We start from the raw sequence: 27,618 nt of genomic DNA on the forward strand, positions 1-27,618 counted from the left end.
CTTCAACGACAATAACAACACGCGAACAGTTAGTGGTGGCGCAGCTTGATCTATCCGTATTTGATCTCTTGGCTTAAGATATTAGGAACGTATTGTTAGAGTATCAAAGTGAAATCACATCCTAAAGGCGGGAAAATTCGAATCGAAAATAACTATAGCTACGGTTTTTGTATTATATATGAAACGACAAATATAGTTTTACGGCTCATTTTGAAAGCTCGTTCAGTGCCACTATTTATCTGTATTAGAAGAGTATTTTCCACAGGTAACTAAATATACCCATCAAGTACGCAAGCACCTTACAAAAATCATGCCATTAATTAATTTCTTTAATCTCTCGATAAAAACCAGTACTCGTTTAATTCCTGGGTTCACACATTTATTGCGATAGGTCCGAAACATACACCAGTGATAAATGAAGTAGTGGGCACTTTACTCTAAAGCTTTATAAAACACAAAAAACATCCAGCAATACACAGCTTAAGACAGCTCCAGACAATACTTTGGTTGGACAGTTTGTGGAACGAACGTCGTGAAAGTAGAGCCTTGTGTGTTGCCCCGCCGTTACTAAATAATTTTCCGGATTTTAATCATAAACTAGAAAAACGAGTAGAGGACATAAATATTAGATCATGTACGTCTCTACGAGGCCAATGATCCAAAGCCTCCAGTGTACGCCAATTAACTAATAACATTATTGCGCCACGGTTCTTTGTAACATTGAAGGGATCTGAAATGATGCCATATTTATAGCAACAAAAAGCAATGATTTGTGCCAAGTAAATATATGAACGTGCGGAATAGTAGTGCGTCACTAAACTGCTTCAGTTATCCAAAGTCATTCTGGAATAATTCTAATGTCGCAACGGAGCTGTTCGATGTCGTAGGTAGCCTTCACACGTCAACCGTAATCCATGACGTATCATACTTGCTAGCTAAGAGCTATGTTAGATCTTCGCTTTTAGAATACCACTACGATAAAATAATAGAGTAGGCCAAATCTGTTCCCTTTTTAAGCTATACACATAAACAAAAACACGTATTTATGGATGCATGTGCTTTACGGTAATACGTGCTTGTTTTGATAGTTCCTATTCAACATCATCCTACTTCTTCAATAGCGTATTTCACTCATGCTGTATCTATCTCGACTTTGCTGGTGCAATACATTGTAGCGTCTGTGGCATCGTAGGCGCATTGTAGTCGACGTAACGGGCTATGTAACGCATGGAAATGTCTCAGGGACACAAGAAACAGATCTACTAACGAATATTATATATAGCGTCACGAGCTGAGCATTCCGTAATTAAGCGACATATACCGACGATATACCGATAGCCAGTTATGCAAAACACGTTCCGTTTGAATGGGAAAACAATACAGTAGCGTTATTATAAATACGAAAATAAGATAATATAGATAATTTCATTATAGGTAATGAGCATATGACTATTAAGATCGATTTTTCCAACTAGGGAGGTGCTGCAGTGTGGGAGAACCGCAACAATTAGCGATCGTACTATAGAGGGAGCAGAACTGACTGCGTTTACACCAGCGCTGCTGAGAGAACTAAGCACGAACGAGCAAATAATAACAATATTCATCTTTTGAATTAATGTTTTTTTTTTTACTAAGTATAGGCATTATATTACCTGCTGAAGTATAAACATGTGTTATATCGCACAATCGATCGAGTAACGGTCTGCTAACTTAAATCAATAACCTGTAGTGTGGCTGCAAACCAAACTGGGCTGATCGAGAAAGCCCTACTGAGAAATTTTGGTATTTGGAAAAAAATTCAGGTACCAGAAGTTGTCAAAGAAGTTACAGGGTATCGTTTAAGTTTCGACAGCATGTAAGTCCGGTTTGATACGATTTGCCATTTTGAGGAGAATTTAGATACATTTTTAGGTAATTTTTGGTTAGTTTGCGGAACCGCTGTTACTCGTATACGGTAAAGCGTCGACGCGTTTTTTTTAAGCGAGCATTGGATAAAATTCTTCTGATTCGTTCCGATGATGAAATCAGAGCTCTACCTGTGACCTTCTAGGGTCTTTAATATAGCGATTTGCCTTTTCACTGCTTTGTCTGTTTCCAACAATGCTACAACCGCTCGCTCGATCCTACCAACGTTGGGGTTGCCAGTTACTAACAACACTGGTGCAAGCAAGAGAAGAATGAAGCGACCGTAACATCAAAGACTACCTAAACCGTTATCAAACAACGTACACGTTTAATCTTTTAGCAGAAGAATCGGTTCGTAAATACTTTGTTAGTTTACGCAATGCTGTTGTAGAAAAATCCTAATTCATCTGGTAAACTATGTCGAAACGGGGTCGTCAACTCGGTATTGCAATCGAACTGCCCAGGGAGGCTAGAGGAGTTAACACAAAAACAACCTCCGGCCACCAATGGATGCTTGACCGATCTTTAGGGAAGAGATCAAGTCACCAACATGACAAAATTAACGTTAGTCGCAGACGAGATCATAACGATTTGATCAATACGTTATATCATCGCCTCTCCAACAAATTTGCCAGTAGTTCTTCACAGTCGAAAGCCAGTATCGCTGCTCACTAGCTTCGACATGAACTTTTTGTTTGACAGACTAAAGGAGTTCGTCTTCGGCGGCTGTTGTCCTTCAGTCGGAGACAAATACTGCTGAAGTTAATCTTTAATGGTAAGAGGCAGGCATGATGCCGCAATGTGTATGGAAGACAGAAGTAGTTTAGAAATTCGTTTAACGCACCAAGTGATCATACTTGTTTTTTTGTTTTGTCTTCTTTTTTTTAAACCTATGAACATGTGGTATTCGCAGGCTAGTAAAAATTGATTCATCGAGTAGACGAAGACTCCGCTAAGCGTAACAAAGGCAAGAGCGCTGTGAAGTCTCACATAGGCTGACTATGCCGTACGTGGCACAAGAGAGAAAGCATTATGTCTAGACTGCACGAATAATCTTCATTACCATCACACATCGTAATTTTCTCTGTACTCAATTGAAAATCATTAACTCGACCTAACAAATTATGTCACAAACCGGTTAGCGCAGTAGTACGTAACCTACGGAGTGTTTAAAGTAAAATAAAACTGAAAAAAAAAATAGGTTACTATAATGCTTATAAGAGGCATACGTATTTGCAGTAACAGCAATACGTGCATTGCAATACATTCGCTAATGTGAAAATCGTTCTCGATAGTTTTTTTTTTTTGTTTTTTTCTCTTATAGAAAACTTACAAGAAATACATGACAAAATCAACGTATTATGTATTTGGTATCTGTGCACCTAAGCGATGTATCGAAGCCCGTTTCTGCTGCCACAGAATGTTTACGAAATAACGATTCAACTAGGTATTACTGCCTGCCCTGCAATAAATAGACGTGTACGTCACTTCTGTAACTAGTTAAGCGCGTATGATTTTGTCTTTTTCACGAAGCTTTTACGTGTCATGATGAGCAATCTAGCAAATGTACATGATAGATACCGTTTTGGTTGGATCCGCTTAATACGCTTCCACGAAAATTCGACTCATGGGAAATCTGCTCAAAGAACGCAGCAGACGAAGGTCACACTGATGTGCTTTCTCATTTCTTAAATTCAATTTTTTTTGACGGAATTTCACGTATATTTACTACTGGCCTGGACGATTGGTACATTCATATACTGAAGAAATAAAAAGCAACGTTTGTCTAGATAGATATAACGTAAGATAAGGATTACTCGAAACCGCATCTTCTTTCACGCCATAGCGGATGAAGTAGTTGTGTGTACGCCAAGGAATGGTAGAGGTGGTTATCTCAAGGGTGCCTACCCTTATTCTAGACTAGCTCATTTCTTTTTGTTTTCAATCTACCCGAAGAGGAAAAAATGCGCCTTTGTTTAACTCTCCCTTGTAGTGGCTTGATGTGTTGCTAGTCTACGGACACCTTTGTTCTACGGTCCTTCGAAAAGGTAAGTAAGATATTATGTCTTAGTTATGTTACACTTTCGTTTCTCCTTCTTCAAAGTGTTAAATACACATGTTTTCTTTACATAACGTATCTAGATTTAATTCGTGGTACCTTTCGTACCGAAACTTTCTACAATACGTTGAGTTTGGATGTACCAGCTAGAGTAACTACAAAGTATGCCACCGGGGCGAGAAATTGTGCTTACAACATTTCTCCTAATTCTATTTCGCATTGGTTGCGGAAATCGTTGGCAAACGCTAGCTCATCTCTATTTGCATGTATGCATCATAGAACGATTGCGTTCTCATTCTAAAGTTCAATATATATATCTCTTAAAAGTTTCCCTTCTATAATGGAGTATTGTTAATTACAAGTGCTCAAAGGATATGTTATATAAAGTCCATAGTAAGTAATGCGGACCAGCCCAAGAGCGAACAAGGTCTACTTAGCAGAGACACCAGAACAAATTCATTTACCACTCTAACAGCGCCCGTTGATCAATACCTCGTCCGGATAGAAAACGTCATACGTTACACGTATTAGTTTACTCATTCGAAATTATCATGGGTACTGTGTCGCTCTATTTTTATTTCAAGTCACTACAAATGTTTTCTTTGACGGTTGCGATATATACACCATAGGTCAATTAGATAATTCTACCTCTACAATTCTTCCCTTGAACAAAGTCATCCTTAAACGAACCCTCATCAGAGGGATGCATCTCTTAGAAAACCTTGCGCTATTTCAGCCGCCCACCGGAATATTTTGCTAATGTGCCCCGACTGCAACATCTGCCACATCGTAACGTTGTAGGCATATGTATATACGTCTACCACGTTAGTGGCAATACCTTTTCAGAGGGGGGCTTATAATAGTCTAAGCGATCCTCGTCACAGAGCGACTATGCAAGAATCGAACAACTCGTAACAATCTACAATTGATAAGTTCGCCCTTAATTGCAATAACGTTCTCATTATAGCCTCGTGCCATAAATTATGTGAAATTATTTTTTGGCAAATGTCAGGTGATGTCAAGGGGAAGTACCTTTATGTCCTACACTGTTCTGTGTATAGCATAGTTTTCAATGGATACGTGTCATTTCCTCTATGTGAATGGTTTGTTTTGAACTGATAATAGATCTATACAAAAACACATTTCATTATATTGATTACTACCTTTTTCACATGTATCAGCTTGACTGTGCTAGTTCGGCATAATGCGCAGGTTCTTCATTGTATCAACTCTGGCCCTCGTTGGCGCCACCTTTCACCTGACCTTGGTTGGCTGAGGCACGTAAGGGCAAAAACGCCGATCTAGAGAAAGCTATTCCAACTCGCCGCTCAAGTCGACAACAACAACAACGACTCCAAAATCCGTGTTTACGATGTCATTTTGGAAGCGGTGAGGACCATCACGTAAACTATGTCTATTGAATTCAACCACTGGGTATTATTCATGACGGACGAACGAACAAACAAACAAACAAACAAACAAGCGTATTTAAACGAAATTCATTGATTCTACTAATAGGAGCCGAAGCTTTTCATGACTCTTAATCAAATGTTAAACTACGCTCTGTTTTTAAAATGAGGAGACAAGAACCTTCGTGCATTTCTGACGAAATCATTGTGTTGACAGCAATCATCGTTGGCAAATTACATCCTACAAAGTATAATATATCGTTTAGTAAACTAAACACTCCAAACGTTATGTTATGTACTTGATAAATGTTTAAAACAGTGATTGTGAAAACTATGGAAACGAAAAGACGACAGCGGCACCGTAAAGATAGGAACCATTGCATAATCCCTAAATCCAATACACTTTCATTTATGATAAAATCAAGCCTTTCTGTTACATTTTCGTGCGGTGATCTTCGGGTAAGCGTAACTTGCTTTTCTTTCATCTACTTACATGCACCCACATTTTCAGCAGCCGGCTCGAGAGGACTGGGACATCTACACGAACGAAAATGGCCAACAAGAACGCAAAATCTCACTTAGAAGAGATTACGGAAGGAGAAAGATGTCGAGCTCTCAGGTTGCAGTCAGAAAGTATCCTGCCATAACATCTAAGAACTTCGCTCACAACACGTGTGAAGGCTGACTCTCACAAACAACAAAATGTTTGAACTAACCTCAATTTTTTAAAAAGCGTGTTTAATTGATTTGTCCAGAATACGGATGGTAGTACATTAGAAGCAAATTTAGTGTGTTGTGCTTCGTATTTACTAACTGTCGCCAAGACAATAGATCTGCAGCTAAAGGCTTTTTACGCCGACGACCTTGAACATCCAAACGCTGTATTATACGTGCTCGATCCAACGCTAGGTTGGCTATTTTGTATCATAAAACAGTGACAGTTAGAAAAAGAATATGCATGTAAAGATGAAGTGAAAGTTAACCAAGTTGTCACTTTGCTGTGAGCCCTATAGGGGCAAAATTAGGGCCAGAGGACCTTCAGCCTCCAGGTAACTTACCCGTAAAGATACGTTGTTGCGTGATCGTAATCAAGAAGAATCACTATATAGATAGTTAACTATTTACTCGCCGTGAACGCCAAGGACACCGTGCGTGTTTAGTTGTAAATTGTCTAAATTTATTATATTTATTATATCAGTATAATGTTATTTTTGTTCATACGACTTGATATGCTTTCATATTGTTTACTGATTTATGTGTACGCAGGCAAAAAAGTACGCTGTGGTTCTGCGTCTATATATCCGTCATTAATACATCACTTCTTTCACGCCAGAATCGTCATCAAGTCGATTTATACATCTATGCATATTATTCATACTTCAAAGCTTACTCAAATTTGTGCTTGAACTGTTTGTCTTTCTTTGTTTCTACAAATGTAACATTAGTACGCAGACAGTTACCCGAATGTCTTCTATCCAGACAAACTTACGTACAACGAGTGGCGTTTTTGCTAACTGGATATACTTTATATAGATTCTACGTGGACGAGCGAGTTTTTAGGCTAGTTTTAAAATAAGCCGTAAGCGCTCCCTTCCGAATTGATAGAACGATGCTCATTTGAGTTGTCGATACCTTGTAAGTATAACGACAAATGCAAGCTTATAAAAACTTATAATGAAGCTTATAAAAAGCGCATGTGCCGTTGTAGGCTTGAATTTGGTTAGACACAGATGAAATTTACACTAGTGCACACTACGAGACTTCAAAGATCCGGCTATAAAAATTCTATCTTTTATTATCTGTTCGCCACGAACTCAATGCTCGTTGTACGTTGTTAAATTAAGGGCATCCAGATAACCGGTGCTGGGGCCAGGAAACATGGGTGTTTGTCTTATTCAAGAAGGGACTCAAATACTTGTATCGGGTAGCTCCTCACGTTAGCTATGCTACGGGGCTAAATAAATGGGACCCTGCTTTGGCAAACGTACTGCGTATTTGTAAAATTATCTGGCAAACTGACGAGCCCCCTCAGTAAACTTGAGCTGTAACGGAACAAATAGTATCAATATCCAGGTTAGGTCCTATCGCCCGTTTTCTCTCTGCTAGAACTGGCCTCGTGTACAAGAAAACATTAGAAACCTACAAGCTTATAGTTTCATTTTCTCACTCGGAAATGTGTAAGCTCATCGCGGTCTAAGGTTCGCTCTGAAGCATCGCGCTATAAAAATAATCGAACGCAGAACGTATCGCATAAACGTATCGTCGCTAATCAAAATTTGAACAACTCGAAATGTCCTGACTTAGTGTTGAGATCCCGCTTATTCATTGGTCTTTAATACTATTGGTTAAGTCAGTAGGTACACAAAGGTGGGGTAAAAAAAATCCATGTATCCAGATCATCTGTCGACATAGGACATTGCACTGGGTTACCATTATCGTATAGGATCATATCTGTTGGTCGATCCATAGAAAAACGGCTTCTGGGAAGGTGGGCAAAGTTGTTCATGCTGTATTTGGGCAGCTGAATAGTTAAGGGCTATTAGCTCATGATCTTTGTTCCTATCTATCTATCTATCTATCTATCTATCATCATCATCATCATTACCAATAACGGCTCGCATATTTTCTCGAAACCTGCGCTGTATTCAGTCCCTATGTACACTGACCTTATACATTGGTTGTATGATATAGTGTAACATGGCTGGTAATGTTGAACTGTCGACGGTATTCTAACGAGACCTCGTTTTTCCAGGAAGGTCGGGGTCTTGGTTTGATTAGTGCGCTGTCTGTTGTGTGATTTATACAGATGTATGAATGTTGGAAGTGGCCAGCCAATGACGGAGGATATGTGACAGGCACGAGCCTAGATGAAAGTTTTCGTAATTCTAGAAATTCTTTCCAGATCATTCGTAGACGCAAATGTTTCAAGTCTTAGCTGTGCCCAAATGGACACGATTTACCATATGACTATTTTTTGGTCCCATCCACTACTATCAAGCGACATGTGACAATGGCTTGAGCAGGTGAAGCGGAAGGAATGGAAAATAGGTAAAATATATGATGCTTTTTTTGGGTCGTGGAAAAAGGACGATATAGACTTGGCTAGTGATCCCACCGCGAACGAAGAGATTCGCGCATATTTGTACCACGTATCTTGATTATCCAAATGAGTCACGGCTTGCCCATCTCGCAGTTCATTTCGCTGTCTAATAGAGTCAGTCAGATAAAGCATCGTCGTTTTCGTGTTGAGCACCTTGAAATTGGTGGATTAGTTTTAAGATGCTCTCCCTATAATTTGAAGGTGTTAAACATTATAAAGGTCTGTATCATATGTACACGGACACTCACAAAACTTGTCTAAATCAAGAAGAGTATTGTTGGTACCATGTCACTGTATCTGAAATTGTGCTGCCGTTAAATGTTTTTTTTGTGTGAGTCAGCTTAGAACAACACGTTGTTTATAGAGTTTTTATGCGAGTTTTTTTTTTCGTATTGCATAGGAAATTAATGGCCAATGCAGGGTATATGAATCTCTTCGTTCGGCGTATCGGACGGACGGAAACATGTATATGGCAGATTTCGATAGCGGACTGAGGTCTATCCACATGGCTGATTCTGACTTTATCATGACGTACCTGAGTGAGTTACAGAACTGAATGAATCTGGGATGCCCAACTTTTTTTCTGCGGAAACGAGCCCAGTTTTAGCCAGGTTTTCAGCCGAAGGAACGGTATTCCACTATCTTTGGCTGAAATGAAAAAAGCAAGTAGTTTTTTTGGCACGTCATTCTCGTGGTCAGAGAGACCTATCACGTTCATACATATACGTACGCATAATATTGACATAATTGTGAAGTTCAAGTTTACATAGGGAGTGTCGGCAGGTGTTGCGTACTCACCGTATATCAGCTCTTGTACTGATCATTCGTCATAATTAATAACCAATAGTACATAGTGATCATAATCATTCTAATAGTAGAAGTGTTGTTTTCTATTTTAACTAAGACATATATGTATCCATATAATGATGATGGTCACTTCACTAACAAACACGCGGTTGTTGAGGGACAATGCTGTAATTCACACTTTGATAATGTCAGGCCGCAACCACAGGGTTTTTCCTCTATTTTTTTTTTTTTACAATCTATAGTGTACCCGTTCCGAACGATAGGCGTTGAAAGGCGCAAAATTAAAGGTGTATCTAATGCGATTCCTCAAAAAATCATATGATAAAACACTAACAAAGAGGCAAAAATCTGGTAGGACGTATTGCACGTATTATCAGTTTAGTTAAACTGATACAATCAATCCTTCTCATTGGGTCAACTCGTCAGGTATCAAGCCCTGTGTTTAATATATGGCTCATTATATAACAGAAATGTGTGATTTATGTTTATTTTACGCTTCAAAATTGAACAGTATCGCAGATACGGAGCACCGCGATGACAAATAGAAGACCGAGGAACGATGCCACCACAGTTGCTGGATAGTGCAACACGCATCGACCTCGCGAAGTATATGTATACCCACTTGGCGTTCATTGAATGGACATTCTGGCACTGTGTGCAATGATAATGACGTAATAGTTGGGTGTGCTTTCACCTTTTTCTGCCTGAACGTTTCGGTTAGATTTTTTGAAATCTACACGGTTTTTGTTGTTTCGTCATATCGTATGAAAGGTTCATTTTTCTCTGATATTATCACAATAAATTAATAACTATTATTAATACCTCATGAGAAACTACGGTGTACCTTTTGCGAGCTTTTTCATTTCATGCAGATTCCACATTGAACAACTCACAGGCCAACAAGGTTCTATTTCGTTTAAGTGTACACCGATGGATCTCCGTTTCCATCTCGCGCTGTACGTCTGCTTTGGCAGCTCGTAGTATAGCGTTAATATTAGTGCTCGTTGAAAAGAGTTCGCGCGAAATTTTTTTACCTTTTTTTTTTTTTTTTTTTTCCCTAAATCTCCTTGCCGAGGCGAACTCCAAGTCATCGAGACTTAATAATTACTAAGTATACTTGCAGCTATAGTGCTAATTGATTGGACAGCTCGACGTTGTAAGGAAACGAATGCGACACGATGCATGATATGATTACGTATTATTTGGACAATTGTCCGGAGCCTTCTGGATCGCTACTGTTATCGTTATTTCAAACGATTGGAGTATCGTGGCTTCCTGTACTCGCGGTGCTACCAATATTTGACGAGCCAACCTCATTTCTATTGTCTGCTACTTCTGCTCCCATTGGGGTCGCCTTAGCTATCGAGGCCGCGGGCGCTGTCGACGAGTGCGATAATGAAGACGTAGCCATATTACCACTTTCCTCTGCGGTGGCTTTTTGCCTCACAAACGGAAACCGCTTCATAGTAATGGATGGCTGTGATGGTAACGTTGGCGAGCTGGGACTCTCATTAGCTGGCGACATAAGCGGCGAACTGTCCGGTGGCGAAATAAGGCCCGAATCAACGGCAATCGTCATTAAACGCTGGAGTTCTGACCGATGGGCAGCTCCCGAACCAGCAAGAATCCCTTGGTTAGCAGACGATAGACGGCGACGTTCGGGACCTAAGCCGTGTCGATGATGATGGTGGTGGTGATGTCTATGACACACAACGAACAGATAAAGGTATTACGCGGTCAGAACAAAAAAGGCGATGGCGTTTATTCGCATTATCATTACAATTAACGGTAGAATGACTATGAATATGGAATTTATCTTTGAAATAAAACAGGCTGAATATCCCTCAGTGTTTTCGAACACGAATCGAGGAATATCCAGAATTCCGACGAACGTTTCGAACTAGCGCAAAGAGGCCTCTATATCGGCCATAGCTAAGGAACTACGCTGGAACTGTTGGAAGTCATTTAGTTAACTGCCAATAGCAAAAAAATGTATTTATATCGATCTACAGATCTAAATCAAGTTATAGCAAGTGCTAGAACAGCTGGAACTTCCGTAACATTTTTTAAATTCTTTTTACATATATATTATAAACTTAGAATAAGTTTATAGTCTTAGGTTCAGATATATATTAGTAGGCATTGTTGCCTATCTAACTTATGGATATCCTGGTTTTGACAAGTTCAAAGATCAAACCAAACGAAAAATTATCAAAAAGTCTCTTCAGCTGGTACATTCGTTAATTTCTGTTTTGAATAACGTTTGAACCAGTGTTAAATATTGCTCTCAGGCAATGGACGGGCAAAAAGGAGAACTGAAGATCACTGACAATTTTCGATAATGGTTATATCGATGATAACCCAAAAATGAATACCATAAATAACAGAATGAACGCTATACATTGTTGAAACATCTGTAAATGATAAATCAGCTATTGAAAAGCATGCCGTTTTGTGCGCAGTACCCTAATTCACAACCTTTTATTCCTGAAGGCTTAATCTGAGCCTGTCAAAAGGTCCTCGTTAGAAATGTGTTTCATTTATGAGAAATACTTTAACGTCGCTGTTAGATAATCGGTTTTCGAGAAACTACACTATTTTTCCCACATTGTCTATTATATTCACGGTGTAACGGCTTGGTTAAAACATACGGCTGCAAAACTCCACCATGCCCGAAAGACTCATATATTATAGCTACGCTACGATATCGACCAATCGGTTTCGGTTTTCACCGTAGTTATATTCTCTCTACGAGGAAAGCTATGAAAGGGCCGCTTGTATGGCTGTACGTTTTGTAGACGTTCAACTACCTTAAGTCAACTTAACTATTTAGTTGATAATGCAAGGCCCGACCCGCAAGGCAGGAAACGTTGCAACGAAGGTCTGCCAGTATTCTGACGCGATGTCCTACAAGGTCGGGTGAACAAGGTTAACTTACCTGTTTCTCAATCCTGTTCTGTAGAGCGTAAATTATAAATTATTATAGTATTTTGACTTTACCACGTTAAAACATATTTAAGAATCCCATCAAAAGCATTACTTGAGAGCTGATGTCGTGTATGGTTCTATTAGACAACTTGATGGTCGTAGCTCGACTTTTGGGCTCGAGTTCAGAGTTCGTCGAGCCTGCGGCCGTTCGTTTTGCGTTGCTTTAGCTCCGAGGTAACAACATCAGCCTACTTTGTTCGAAGGTCTAGATTAGAAAGGGAATACATCAGATTCTTTCTGTCTAGTCACATTTGCCGAAGCGATGGATAGTCGTCGAAATAGATGCAAGCGCGTATTTAGTTAAGGACGAAATAGTAGTGATTGGGTTTCAGAGACTACTCGATTGCATGGAACATTGTAGTGCTTCGAGCAACATAGAGTGTTCATTATTCCTGACTGGTGTATAATTAACAAATGAGAAGCATGAGCAAGCGAAGAACTAGACCGACCAGGAAAACTTAGATTAATTCATGTTCAACAGAGAATTTCTTTTTAATGTAGTCGCAGATCAAATACGTACGAGGCAATATACACAGTCTTATTACACATGTCCGCTCTTAGACCACATGGTTTTTAATTCAGTAACCATTGTAGAGGACCTCGCAGAACACATAGACGAAGAGCACACTATGATCTGAAGTGTGTCAAACAAAACGTTGGTAATATTTTTGCATTTAGTTAACTAACAAAGTAGATGACACGAAGAACCCGGGTATAGTACCATAGGATAAAAATATGATTTTTGGCGTTTTAAATTCTTTTCAATAGGCTACTTTGTTGTAGGAGTCATAATGCCTTACTGCATTAGAAGCAATTTACGCGCAAGTTCCAAGTGCCAGTTCTCATAATTATAATATGAATCTTTAGATGCCTACTTATCAGATATATTAAAATATTAAAAAAAAAAAAAAGAGCGTTATTTTTATTTACTTTTATGATGTCTTTTTTAATCAAGGCTAAATTTTGTGAAGTAGTGTCAGTTTGCATCCTACCGTGCTTTTACCTGTGATGGTGCCGATGTGCGGGACTGGGCGTTTTTAATGATCGGCTTTCCGTCGAATCACTCTTTCCGGCACTTGAGAGTCGCCTTTGTTCGGTGACATCTCGGTCTGAATTATGACTTCCATCGAGCGTTGTCCCCGGAAGAGGGTCGCGAGGTGTCCCGACTGACACCCCTTCTCCTGATACTGTCCGGGAGCGATCAGTGATCTTGAACCTAGTCACCCCTCCACCCTCTGCTAAGTAGACTTCAGCTGCCATAGAATTCTGTGACGTCGTCGCGTTTTTGTGAGCGAATAGTGGTCGACTCTCTGGTCCGAAGGGGCTGTTGGCCAACGACAGGTACTGCGGAACTTGGGCCGCGACCGGAGCATTGCCCAGCCTATTCGGGGGAGCACAGTCAAACGAAAGCACTTGTCGAAGATCGGCTGAACACCGCGGAGCGCGGGTTTGCCTGGGAGGTTTCAGCAGATCTGTAAATAAAGGTGGACGAAGGCGAACGAAGTGCTGATTATGATGACGGCTCGAAGATCACTCCGAATAATACGGGCAACCGAACGGGAAAGAGTGTGCATCTATTTTTCTTCAATAAATCAGAGTCAATGAGGTCCGAATGTTGCGAGCGACTTTACATAATTAAACATGACTAATTGAAGTCCTTAACGGCTAGCAATTTGGGTTACTGATGTGACCAGAGGTGCTAGTTTTGCGAAAGTAATTGTTGAGTAGAACATTGAATCTCGTTGAACTAGATATATTTATTGAGGTGGGAATCTAGATAGTGCATTGTCTCATTCTATTAACGTAAAGCACATTTAAGAAATAACGCGCATTGTCAAAGTAAGGTTTGTCAACTGCATCCGATAGTACTTTAAGTATGCTGCCTAATATCAATAACTCAATTGGAGGATTATGTTCGACAGGATGTAACAACGCACGAAGTCGTAGATAATACGTATGAGAGTATTTCATTGAGGTCTTTTCGAGCCAAATACCTTAGGCAATATACATAGACCTAAACTAGCAGTCCCCAAACGTATCTTGGTTGGTTTATACGAACTTTGTAAGGGCTGACATTCGGACCGTCATAGACTAAAAGTGTGTGTGTTTTTTTTTATGTGTTTGTAGGAAAAGTTAACATGCGGGATCGGGTTATGTAAAGAGCAGATACAAGTCAAAGAAATAAGGCAGATAGCCAAATCACCTCTAGTATTCACCTATTTCAAACTAATGTAAAGCTGATGGACAAGTCAAATGCATGATACAGAAATTGGAACAATGCGAGTGGTTTAACTGACAATATAGTATATAAAAAATTAAAGGAGTATTAAATGCCAAAAAACAACAATGCACCTAGCATGTCCAATAAAGCTTATATATTACCTTATACTACAGCAGGCCTCGAGGGAATCACTACCTAGAAAGACATTCTGCTTCATAACATACAGTACACTTTATCTAATTTATTTCTACCAGCGAGCGCATTGTTTAACTGATAACCTTCAAATAAAAATGCAGTAAAAATCTGGAGAGAGCCACGTGAGTCATTATTCGTAGGTCAGCTCAAGAGCTACGTTACGCCTAAAAATTCACTATATATAATACAGGGGTGCCTTGGACAAAGAAAACCTGATGGAACCACCTTCCTGCTTGAAGCCGAAATATGAGGCAGTTGGAGATAGATGAGCGAGTGTTATGTTGTAATCTTTGATAATTAGGTTAATTTTGGACAAGGTCGTTTTGTTGGCTGGCAGAATAAAGCAGTGAGGGAATGGGGGCTATATGTGGCGGGTACACTGTTAGGGCTAAAAGCAGCTGTGCCGATCGATGAGATCGAGAAAAAAGCAAGCGTGGTATAGAAACAAAAGGGAAGATCACGTGCCTGCCAGGGTCCTTCGGTAGCTTTGGCCAGTGAGTAAGCTAAAGTTTTCACAGGGAACGTGCTAACGTGATTCATAGTGTTAGGCCAAATGTAAAAAGCTGATGGCATATGTAAGCTGGAATTGAAAGCACGTGATGGAAATTAAAGCTTACCTGCTATTTAGCTAGATGATTATAAACGCTAAAACAAGAGAATAGACAGGCACAAAGGTTTATAACGGTGGAGGTTTTTGGCGAACGTCCGCTTGTTTATTTTTGTTTTGTGATGTAAGGGACAGAGATGACATAGGCGCATGCGTCGCACTCACAGACAAACAGACCCTAGCAAGCTAGCAGCAGGTCCCGAAACGTTCGAATTAGCGCGCACAATAGCGAATTGGCTCCAAGTGGCGAACAAGTCATTTGGCTTCTTCCCCGCTCTCCTTTGTCATTCCCTATCTATCTGTCTGTCTGTCAATCCGTGTGTTCATCCATCTATCTATCTATATCTTGTATCTATCTATCTAATCTATCTATCTATATCTATCTGTATATATCTATCTATCTAATCTATCTGTCTATCTATATCTATCTGTATATATCTATCTATCTATCTAATCTATCTAATATATCTAATCTATCTATCTGTATCTATCTGTATCTACCTATCTATGTCTATCTGCATCTATCTATCTATCTGCATCTATCTATCTATATCTATCTATCTATATCTATCTATCTAATCTATCTATCTGTCTGTCTGTGTGTCTGTCTGTTTGTCTCTTATCCGAAACTGTGAGCCGCTCTGACCCGTTCTACATACTACGGCTGCAGACCAGGCAGCAGTTGTACCGTACTCACACTCTATGGAACGAATGAATGAACGAATGCGCTCGATCGCGCGGTCGCTGTTTCTGGGAAACGCAATACAGAAGGTCTGATCCAGTCATGTGGTGCTATAAAGATGGACATCATCATAACGTAGGTGGCGGTCCACGATCATCATCATGAACACGGTCGAGCCGGCTAGATGACTGGTCGAAATGGCCGGTTCAGCAGCGAGGTGTGAGAGATTCCCGTTGGGTTTCAGTCAATTTGACTAGCGCGATTTTTCGTTCGGCCAAATCGACCACCAGCGGCGATCGAACTGCCGGTAGGCCGGTGCAGTTTCCCAACGAACCATCAACAATTTATTACTATTATTTCCTTTCTATTTGCTATGGTACTACTGTGGACCCCTAAAATTGCAGCCAGTCGTCGTTGTCGCACCATTTTTTATATATATTTTCTAATTTTCTGCGTCTAGTTAACATCAGCGGCCACTGCGGCTGTTTAACAAATATCCTCAGGTCTCTAAAGCTGCCGTAATTTACTCTATAGCGTCTGTTGACTTTCAGAGACATGAGCGACCACAGAAAAACACAGCACGAAGCTTGTTGCGTCCTCGTTTTGTCTACGCAACCGTCACCATGTAGCAAGTTCTCCCAGGTTGTACCTGTCTAAGCCTCGATTTTCTAGTTACGATATGGCCTAATCGAGACATTGACATTGCATTATTACATTCTTGTTTAATAATACTTTTAATCACGTTATGATCATCATCATTATTAGCTTGTCTTCACACCGATAAATACGTGTATATCTATATATGCAGGCAATGAAACAGGCATATAGAGACAGCGTACGTAGAAAAACAGCAAAGTAACAAAGAGTCTCAGCATATGTTTTCATACGTATACAATGAGATAGATACCAAAATGATTATACAAACATTTGCTTCTATTGTATAGAAGGTAAAGATACTCGAAACAGTAAACTGAGCATAAAAACAAAGTCGTTAACAGTTTAGCTCTATGGCCAATTGCAAAATATATTGACCCGTACCAGCTATAGTATTTCATAACTTGCTCTTAATGAAGTCAATGTTTCTGACCAAGAATTAACCATGGGCTAAAATTATCCGAGTTAGTAAAAACACTATCTAGTTTAACTACAGCTAAAGATGGTCGAGGTTGAGATACGCTCAGAAAGGTTCTAGCTTCCGTAATTGGTCGAAGGTTGATGCTCGGCCATGGATGATCATGTGGGTGATGTCATGACGGTGTCTCGATGGTCTGATGAAGTAACGGTATTCGGTAAATAACTGCTAACTGCTATTGCTACTGATCATTTGTGAAAGGTGGTGGGAGGATAGATGAATCGTTTAGATAATAACTTGTACACACAGCCGGTTTTCCCATTCTTATACGGTCCTTACTTTTAGTGTTTCATTTTTGCTCACCATTCATTACAACTCGTCTCGGATGCCCTAAGCATAGATCTTGGATATTTGGTGTCCATAACTTTGCATTTTTCCTGCGGCTTTGTTATACTTGTATGCATTTTTATCGCATATAAATGGTAGCAAAAACTGGGATAACCCTTCATATTATATATCGATGACAGAACAGGGAGATGTTATCTGATTGCGTTTACCGGCTAATCACTTGACAGATATCCGTCTATCAAGTGACTAGTCAGTATAAGTGTGAGTGCTTTTATTAGGTCTGTTTTGAAGACGATGATGGAATTTCTACGCACCTGGGGACTGCAACCCCTTGAGCGTCGTGGAAGTCTCCTGTAACTGTTGTGGCTGTAGCTGGGAAACGATGCTCCCGGGTGGCAGTAATGGGCCAGTTAGTGATGCCTCAAGGCCAGGACTAGGCGACACGGCCGACGCCCCGGAGACGCCAACAATGGCGCCGGGACCTACGAATAGTTTCCGACACGCCTGGCCCATTTGGGTGCCCGGTGATAATGAACTGAGCTGTAGATGCGTGACTACCTGGTGCGCAAGACTCGGCTCGGAAGGGTACTTGTGTAGCGGGGCGATATCCCCAAAACTGCTGCGGCGTCGACGGTTGGTGGACGCGTTCGACTGCTCGGTGGTGATCGAGGGGCTTCCTCGGCCTCCGGCTGTTAGAAAGAAGCTGCGCCGGTCCCATGAAATGTCACTGGGCGGATCGGGCTGAACGCCGGGCGACGAGACGAGATTCGATTCGACCGCCGTCTGATCGTTGGGATCAGGAGCTACGTAAGCTGCTCTGGTCCTCTTGAACCAGCTGAGCTTGCTTACCCGACTCTCGCGGGCCTCGAATGTCATCACGCAGGTGGCAACGATGATGAATCCACCGAGGCCCATCACCATCGGGCCAAGGTACGTGAGCGAATCAAGCTGCCAGTCGCGGTTCTCGTTTTTGATCAACACCGTACTGTTGCCACGACGTTCTTCTACGGTGGATAGGTGATCCGAATAGAAACCCAATGTGGCCATTGCAGCCCCACAAGCCATCAACAATAATCCGACACTAATCGCTTTGCAGGCTGACCATAGGCAGCGTTCGCTCATTTTGTCAACGGCGTCATTTGAGCAGTTGCGTTTCGAAGGTTCCCATGGGAAGTCCGCGCCCTTACCTCCACCACCGCCCACATCCATCGCTGCTATTTGCCGTATGTAGCTTCTGAAACAAAAAGTAAGGTAAAAGAAAGAATAACGTATTTATATTGTTATCTAATAGGCTGTGCATACATTACAGAGCTCATTTATTCAGTGTATTTTTGCGAATATACTGTTATTTGGATTGCCAAATGGCAATGATACATCCGGATCTACGTAGCATGTGACATGGTGAATCAAGAAAATCCATATCCATAAAAAACCTGCTCTTGCCGTAGATGTTGCTTAAAAATGCTTTACGTCGTTTTCTGAAATACAGCCTGTAAAGAGTTCGGAAAGGAGCACACAACGCATGTCGCAGTGTGATGATCCATACATAGGGATATACAGAGCCTAATGCTAAAAATGCGCAGATGGAACGCGAAAGTATGTGCGGTCAATAGTTCTTATTCAATGGCAGGCCACCATCAATTTTAGTTACTCAAATCCCGCCCTAAAGCACCAGCATTCACTCAACAGTGCATCTACATTATTCAAAATAGTCGTAAGCGTCTGCACAAAAGAGCGAATCCAATGTTCCTGGAAAAAAATAGGGCAAACCCTATATTAAGGTATGCTTTTTCTTGAATTAAAAAAAAAAAAAGCCGTATCGATCCTTTGACAACTTTACCCTGTACGTAAATATTTTTTTAGAAATACGTATAAGCATATATTTAGCTTTAATTTCTTTCTTACGGTTTCAAAGTGACTCGATGAACAAAATCAAAATATAACTAAAGTTAACCTTTCCTCGTCAAGTTCCCTCTTAGCCCATAACGAACATTAACAGAGCTCCTGACGTTCGTAAGATTTTTTTGTGTATATATATACGAACCTATTCTTAGTAACACACAAACTCAAAAACGAATAGCTCAAGGCCAGTACCTTTTCTACCTTAAGCTCTGTGTTTCGATTGTTTACGTCCGGCATCGCCATTTGGCATTCTATTAGACGACTGGCTCGCGACACAAGACGAAGTTTATTCATGCCCAGATTGGCATCCAGGCCATCGCGTGTCCCTAGGATCGACGTGCAGTAACGTTTCACACTACGCTATGACGGAGACCGCGTATAGCACTCACAATTCCTGCAAACTACTAAGTATTAAATGCGACTCTACCCCCACAATACGTGCACACAGGAGTTTACTAGCAAAGGCGCCTGAACGCAGTGCAAAACAAAAATCCCTCCTGTTGAAAATGATACCCTAATGCTGTGTTATGCGTTAAAAAAGTCAAAAACAATGCTGTACAGATCCCGTAATGGGTGCCAAGAACAGGCTGCACGTTGTCATTAGTTAGTTAATGGCAGATCGGAAACGCTGATCTTATTTGAATGGCAGGTGTGTGTATATATGTAAGTGGACAAAAGACAGTAATTTTTTTTACCGTTGAATAACCGTTGCCGGCGGAAAGATGTGGGTATCTGGACATCAAATGATATTTTCGCTGCGCATGAGGTAGCATCGAAGTGAGAAACAAGCTTATTTATCTAAATTTCAAGATCGTTCAATTAAACCATAGACTAAGTACGCCACTGTACGACCCTTATCAACCGATGTTAGAATCACTATCGAATATAGCCAAAAATAGAATAATAACCACCTTAAGAAACCAAGGTGTTCATATATTTTAGTTATAAAATCAGCTTTACAACATAAGTTTCCTCTTATGACTTAAATTCATGTGTCGGATTTAAGCCAAAAGGGGCAATTGCCGTGTGCCTCTCATTATTCTGCTATTGACTGAAGTGCGTTTGTTCATTATTGGTAAATTTACAATATTAAAGCTGGCCCGCAGCACTATAAAGCGTTAGAAGACAAACAGGACGCAGACAAACGGAATAGGTATGACCAAATATTTCAAACAAAAAACTTTTCCTTCAACATTGAATTCTCTATGGACCATTATGCATTCTATGAAAGCGTTATGTTATCCACTGAAATATAAAGTACGATAGCTTAGTGTATATATAATGAATTCTTTCTAGGTTGAAACAATGTTCGTTAAGTGTTCTTATTTTTTCGGTTATTCTGCTCGCCTAGGTAGAAAGGTAATCTTAACTGGGTCATGGGCACCAACAGCGCATTTTACTCTGGTCCAGCTTTCTATGTTCGAGAACAAAAAAACAAAGGGCTCTATTTGGGTCACATCTGCTCTTTTTCTGCTGTGTTTTTAATGATGGCCACCGAGAGCGGCATGTAAACAGGCAAGCTTGTCTTAGCGACTCAAGCCATATAATATAGTCGTCCTCGCCCGAAGCTCCAGGTCTGTATAATAGGCATCAGAGACAGCAGCTGTAACGATGGCACGTGGATTAGCATCGTGGGGTTTTCTCATAGGTCTTCAGTCAGAGCACTCTGTCTGTCTGCCTGCCTGCAAGTGTAATAGGACATTCAATATTATAACGCTATCAACATGGTCATTGCTACTAGCAAATGCTGCGACTTTCCGGCTGTATGGGTGTCGATCGGCTGTCGATATGGATAAATACTGCTCGTGTCCACAGCCTATTAGGCTTAGGCTATCGCGCAAGGTGGTTTAGTTTTCTTCGAGGCACTGAAGAGATTCAATTTCCAAGGTCGTTTGCAGACGTTCTGTCCCACCTAACTAACAAAAGCGAAGAGTGCATTCCGGCAAATGGATTCAGGAGGCGATTCTCTATGTCTTTGGATGCGGCCTGTGGAAATTGCTTCGAAAATAACCCTTGTCTCGGCTAGATTTCGAAGGCACTGGCCTGCGTTAATCGCTCTTTTGGGAACGCATTTTTACCACACTGCAATTCTACCGCCTAAACTGAATACACTACAAAAGCTCGATAGCTACTGGCCACATTCAACTAATCGACGGAAAACACTAGCGCCCTATTTAATTTCCTTTCTGTTGTCCGCCTAAAATTGTGCTCGATAAGGTACAGCTAGGTATTTCAATAGTACGCGGATGAACTGGCAAGGTGAGCAAGCATGTCTTTGGCCAGTATGTTCAACGCTGAGTTCCGCCTTTAATTCTCTTTTTAATATTTAATTCATCTATTTGTTTGGCAACTCCCGCCCACCTCATGTCTACGTGATAAATTACCTAGGTAACGAGCGGCCCACGAAAAAAGTTGTTTCGTCATTTAGATGCTCCGGGTTTGCTTAGCGGGTACATGGGATTCATACTGCTTCTAACAAAGTCTCAAAGATCATATTGATCCTTGCATAATAAACATCGTATAACATGTATAATATCACTAATTCATAATATTGCTATTTTATTCAGCCTGCTTGCTTAAATCAACAGTTTGTGCGAGCAAAGGCAACAAAAAATATAGTTATTTAGACATAACAATACATAGGGAATAATAAGGTAAACTTTTTCTCGTTGGATTCGTTCGAAGTTTAAACTAGTAATCCGTATCATAGCCTAAAATACAACAGCACATATGGCAGGGCCCTAGAGAAGGCCGTGACATTTTTCGATGGTAAACATCAATCCATAAGTTGGCCTAGTCTCTCGATTTGAATACTAAATATGAAGTTTTAGTTATTCACTGTTTGCTAGCGAATATATTATACAATTTCTGTAACTGAAAAAATCTACATTTGCTATAGTTCAAACAGTTGCAGATCCAAGGCACTAATATGCCCAAGGTGTTACTTTTTTTTTTTTTTTTTTTTTTTTTATTATAAATCTACAGGCCTATCCACAGTCCTAGAAAAATTGTAGCTAATTATTTCTTTCATGCCTATTCGCTGTAGTACGCAAGAGTACTCATCTTTGAATGGAATAAGTTATTGGGAAAATTTCGACAATCAAGCCGTCCACCACCGATGTGGAACCGCGTCATTGGACGCTAGCCATATTCATACAATCATATCCATCGCCTTGCCAACATTGTCCTGACTAAGTAAGCGAGACGGTTAAAGGTCGTAGATTTTTCTCTGTACCTGTTGTATCTCTAACTAGACTTTCGTAGTGAAAATTTTCCTGACAGGACTGCGCCTGTTCTTTACTCACCATTGGCAGTTTTTGTTTGTCTTCGTCTTGTGGAGCAGAGGAAGTTATCACTCTAATTCTAATCATATCAAGTAGAGCTACGAGACGCTTCTTTTATCCCCTTTAATGCCCAGCTGCCCCTTTCAAGCTGTTAAACCGCTGTTAAAAGACGTGCGACTGAGGGTGCTCGTGCCGCTGGTGGCCCGTGCGTTCTCTGCACGCACGAAAAAAAAAAAATCAATTTTAGCTTTCATCATCAAGCTCTTCTCCACCCACTAGAGTTTGCTGGCTTATGACAGCCAGCTTCCGATTACAAATGGCTAAATTTAGTGGTAATTTTTATGTTGTGTAGTACCATAGCAGTGGCGCGCTCAGCATTTACGTGTAATATACCTTTCTTGCCGCCTTTTTCCGCTCTGGTTCGCTCGCTAACTAAGCAAATAACAAGAAAAACTACTCTGGAGGACATCATAGCTGTTTGTAGCTTGTGGTGCAAGCTCTACTTTCCCAGCATTTTTTTTCATTGACCATTGTTACTCCGTACTGCCACCGCTGCAGCATCAGAACGCTCGATCAATAGCAAATACTAACGGGTTGACCATTATAGACATAGGTCGGCGAACGCTTGCCTTCACTTCGCATTGCATATATTTTACGGTTGGTCTTTTTCTTTTATAAACCTTACAGTCTATACGCGAAGAACGTACGTACGCGTCTCTTGTAATGGCCGAGTGGGGTCACACCCTAGCATAACCCATTTCCACTTCCCTATTCTATTTATATTACCATACTGCGATGAGTAGCTAACCTACATATATATAGATAGATGCTATACTATCCATCTATAGATGGATAGATATTATATCTCAAGTGTTATTGTCTGCGCAGGAAGTTCGCTGACTGGCACATTAGCTTATTTAGTTTTGGCCGATTCGTTTCCAATCCTTTTAGGAAGCCGCTGACCTGAACGTTTGAAAAGCAATCCAGACAGAGCTCCACTGTATTTGCTATTTTATCGATCGGGTGGTGCTCCATATCTCTCGCACAACTGAGGGTCCAAGGACTCACCAGCAGCAGCAGCAGCAAAAATGTCCGGAGCGAGATGCCATGCAAACAACTAGTTAGCGTCACGACTCCATAGCACTGTACCATATGCCATTGCAAACGGTGCGGCAAGTTTTGATGCTTGCAGCGGCTAGAACGGCAATTCTGGCTTTGGATTGGCGTCACTTTTTAATATAGAAATAGAACCGTTACTGTGTGGTGGCAAGCCAGCTAAGGTCCGAGGCGGCAGTGGCCTGCCGCACGCATCAGTGCGCTTTAGCGAAATTTTAAAGGTGCGTCCGTATTTTACGTTGGTGAGCGCACAAGCAGAGCGATCAACAACAATTCAGTAAATACGAGTTTAATATATTTCCGGTGATAGAAATGCAAGCAAACGGCCGAACACAGAATAGGACGAGTTCGTGCGAAGTACTATCGGATGCCGACAGTCAGAACATGTCATCATTATTATATTATCAGAATGAGATTGCCAGTAAGGCAAATAACGGCTAGGCAAGCTAATGAGGCTGAAGCTGCAACAAAGCGTTTGTGTAATAGCTTTTGACGCGCAACTAACAACAGAACGTGGTCTTTAATGATAATTCATTCTGGAAGACAAACACAAAGATATGGTTTTCGAGTTGAGAGCGTAAGCATATGGTAATGTAGTAGGAAAAAGAACGAGGTTTGGCGCCTCGATGAGAAACTTTAAAGCACGTAGAAGTAAAAGCCATCGCAACAAACGTTGTAAACGACGTACTATTGCCATATACACTGAATATCCGCTTCACTTATTGGCAGAACGATTAACCGGCTATATCGGCCCTATTGGCGATACTGACTTAAATGGCAGGAGCAGTCTAAGGCCATAGACTCGCGGTGCTTGCTGAACTCCGGTTAGAGCTGCCTCCCTAGCAGGCTCTAAGTGGAACAGCAGTAGCACATCTCCATCCGCTGTGATTTTAAATGGGAGAAGATGGAACAAGCATTGTCCTGTTCCGTTCGATCTCTCCAATCAGCTTTTTTCTCTTATCGTTCTAACGCCCAACTTCTAATAATACCTCTGTTGTGCAGAAGTAGTATGGAAACACTACTGAACTGAATCAGCTTTCTGATCTGTTTCTTCTCTAGCAGGCGGCTGTAGTCTGGAATTAGAACATACATCTTATTAGGGACGGCCTAGGCAGTGACCGTAATGTATATTTCAGGACCCGCGCAGATCTACGCAAGCCTAGTACTCTCTCATGTTCTCCTGGATCTTGTCCGCTTCTGCATAATTAGTTTCTGCTTTTAGCTCGTTTCCGTTGACTGGCTGATCTCGCGTGACCGTCGCCCACTCCGCCACATTCGATATCGTAGCGCTGAAGCAGCAGTTATATACGTTCATCACTTATTGCGCTTGCACGTTAATTCAACGCGAGGACAAATGGGACAAACATAGATATGGGAAAACCACAGAAAGTCAAAAACAGTTCCACCCGATAGTTGGAAAAAAGTGAGATGAATTTTCTACGTGAACAAAACGCGACAGTCAGGGAAGGAGAGAGAAAAAGATGATTTTTGACCTCTTACATCTCTTCCGTGCCTTGGTCTCTCCTTAGGCCATGGTATTTGCTTTTTTGCTTGGTTACTCCTTACGGTCGTCTTTTGCTGTTACTGCTGCTGCTGCTGCTATGTTCCTGGTGGATGGCTCTGCACCGTATGGAGCCTTGGAGACAGGTAAATCTAGCGGTGGCAGCTGCCAGAAAGTACAAGTGTCAAAGAAGACAGAGACAAGTTGGTGTCGTCTGCTCGGGATCGTTCGCCAGCTTGTAAAAATATCTGCCGTGTGAATGAAAGACTGACTTGGGTGTTTTAAACAATGGAAAAGCGAAAAAAAAAAAAAAAGAAAACGGTAATTACGATACAATAAAGTCAGACATCGTGGAAGAGCTTTTGGAAGGTGCGATAATCACACATTCAAGGAAGAAGGTTCGGTAGAAATTTCATTTTTATATCGCGTTTTGCCTGGATGACCAGATTAAAAAGGCTAGAAATACCAAATTTAGCTCAACCAGTTTTAGCTGTAACTCTGTAAGTTCGAACAGTTTATACGCCATTAAGCAATATTAAGCTAACATAAAAAACTTGCAGATACTGCGCAACGGTTTCGATAACGTTAATATTGCCTCAAGGATTTCATCAAAAACCAATAAGATATCCAAAAACTAATGTTAAAAGAATACGATATATCGCAAATACAAATATATATATATATATATATATATATATATATATATATATATATATATATGCAGCGGAACGTGTATACAAACAAGGGCAATTTTTTATTCTCTCCTCACCTCTAATGCGTTTACTCAATAGGGAAACTACAGCAATACCCGAATATAAAGCGCGAAGCCTTATAGCTCAAATTGATTTCATCACAGGACGCGACAGATTCGGCCGGATCAGGTAAAACTAGTTAGTACACTTAAATCGTAATGATTAACTATCATTAATACGATCATCATCGAATAGGAACGTGCCCCGTTGGCGAAGAAGTATCTCTATTCAATTAAAGAAGAAGCGAGACTCCGTCCTTGTCTTCCCACAAAAGCGCTAAAGGCATTATCAGCTCTGGATTCAGTCATGCCGTTTACGGTTGAAGAGTCTAACGTTTATTCTCTAGTTGTTTAACACGCGCGACGTCCACCGCTTTTTGCAGTTATGGGCACAGATGCCGCAGGTCCGCCACAGCGAATTCAGGCACTCTATTCTTGTGGTGCAGACAGCATGTCGGTATTTTAGGGCTAGTCACGGTTCGTCTAAGCAATTAGAGCTTAAAAAAGGGTGGTTACATTCAACAACAATTTTTGGTAGGCCCAGTATCTCAACGTCGCTTAAAAAACCTCAAGGGGACAACGCTCACCATTGTTGTTGTTGTCGTTGTTGTTAATAATAATAGTAATAATAGCGGGCAAACATGCATACATATCGCTTTCTTCCTCAGTGAATTCTAACTTGTTAACCTGTATCAGCCTTCAATTATAACAACTGACAATAATAAAGGCTTAATAATAAAAAAAATAGTTCCGTTTTGGCCAACCTCAGGACACTCATTCACTCCCTCATCCCCTTTGCTTTTGGCTTTTGGTGCTGTTCTTTCAGGCGATCGTTTCTCGAAAGGTTCTTTCGCGTAGTATAACTCTGCTCTACAGGTCACAGTATGTACACGAACGGTGTATACTATAGTTGTACGTAATCATCTAGGTTGTTTGGTTGTCCCCAATGAGTGCCCTGCTGGAAATAGCAAAGTTCGGCACAGAACCCAATTCAGGCAAATCCTGCAGGCATGGCTGATCACGCCGCTTGGTATGCCGGCTGCATCGGACCGGGGCATCTGCGCCGGACGAAACCCGCCGTGTAATCTGCAGCCTCTTTGACCCACTTTCTTGGAGCGGATGAGACCACGATAAGGCGCCATGATTCGAGGAGCGTTCAGAGAAGCCTTGTTCGCCCCAACATTCTTTCCTGAGTGCTTTTATAACTGATTCAAATCTCGGATTTGCTCCATTTTTGAATGAAAGGAACAACGAACCAGTATTGCCGGTGGGGAACAAAAGAGGGGCTTATCCAGGTCAAAGGGAAGACGGCAAAAACGGCATCAGGCAAACTCGTCAGAAAGTCTAGCCACAGCTTTTTCGAACATGCTTGGAAGACACTGAAAAGTGTGTTTTCATTTTATGTGTTTGCGCCTTAGACTCAGCATGCCAGGCTGCTACATTGGCGTTTCCTGTAGGCCCAGGTGGTCTGAGTGGACGCCCTTTGTGTTGAAATAAAATACATTTTGTGGCAGAACAGTCTGACATTGTGTGTATACCAAGTGTAGGGAAGCTGGCGTTTTTTAACTTCTTTCACTGTGCATGTCTTATTAAAAGGGTTATGCGAGGGTTCATACGTTTACGTAGTTGCCAATTTCCCTGCTGTTCAGTTGTGTTTGCATACGGAGTCAA

At 41.0% G+C, this 27,618-nt stretch overlaps 1 protein-coding gene and 1 long non-coding RNA gene across 4 annotated transcripts; one reads left to right on the plus strand and one right to left on the minus strand.

Annotated features, from left to right (window-relative positions):
* The first annotated feature begins 1,653 nt into the window (after positions 1-1,653).
* LOC147753089 (uncharacterized) lies at positions 1,654-6,780 on the plus strand. 2 transcript variants are annotated; one of them, XR_015312246.1, is made up of 3 exons: positions 1,654-3,953; positions 5,146-5,353; positions 5,885-6,780. It is a non-coding gene; the product is annotated as an uncharacterized LOC147753089 (long non-coding RNA). The 2 variants fall into 2 exon arrangements; XR_015312245.1 differs by having other exon boundaries at positions 5,888-6,780.
* LOC111263309 (uncharacterized) lies at positions 6,529-18,621 on the minus strand. Of its 2 annotated transcripts, XR_015312244.1 has the most exons (4): positions 17,708-18,621; positions 13,272-13,740; positions 10,125-10,980; positions 6,529-9,121 (listed from the first exon to the last, which is right to left on the minus strand). XR_015312244.1 is itself a non-coding variant. In XM_022838263.2 (3 exons), the coding sequence occupies exons 1-3, from the start codon at positions 18,600-18,602 to the stop codon at positions 10,530-10,532; spliced, it is 1,815 nt and encodes a 604-aa protein (XP_022693998.1). In that variant the 5' UTR covers positions 18,603-18,621; the 3' UTR covers positions 6,529-10,529. The 2 variants fall into 2 exon arrangements, 1 of the variants encoding a protein (XP_022693998.1); XM_022838263.2 differs by having other exon boundaries at positions 6,529-10,980.
* Between the last annotated feature and the right edge of the window lie 8,997 nt (positions 18,622-27,618).

This window comes from Varroa jacobsoni, unplaced genomic scaffold (assembly GCF_002532875.2).
Source record: "Varroa jacobsoni isolate VJ856 unplaced genomic scaffold, vjacob_1.0 scaffold_754, whole genome shotgun sequence".
NCBI lineage: Eukaryota > Metazoa > Arthropoda > Arachnida > Mesostigmata > Varroidae > Varroa > Varroa jacobsoni.

Coding starts and splice junctions, on each gene's coding strand:
- LOC111263309 (XM_022838263.2), bottom strand. CDS start 18,602: ATGGATGTGGGCGGTGGTGGAGGTAAGGGCGCGGACTTCCCATGGGAA. Junction 13,741..17,707: donor CAAGGGGTTGCAGTCCCCAG/GTGCGTAGAAAT, acceptor CTTTATTTACAG/ATCTGCTGAAACCTCCCAGG. Junction 10,981..13,271: donor GCACATCGGCACCATCACAG/GTAAAAGCACGG, acceptor TGTGTGTCATAG/ACATCACCACCACCATCATC.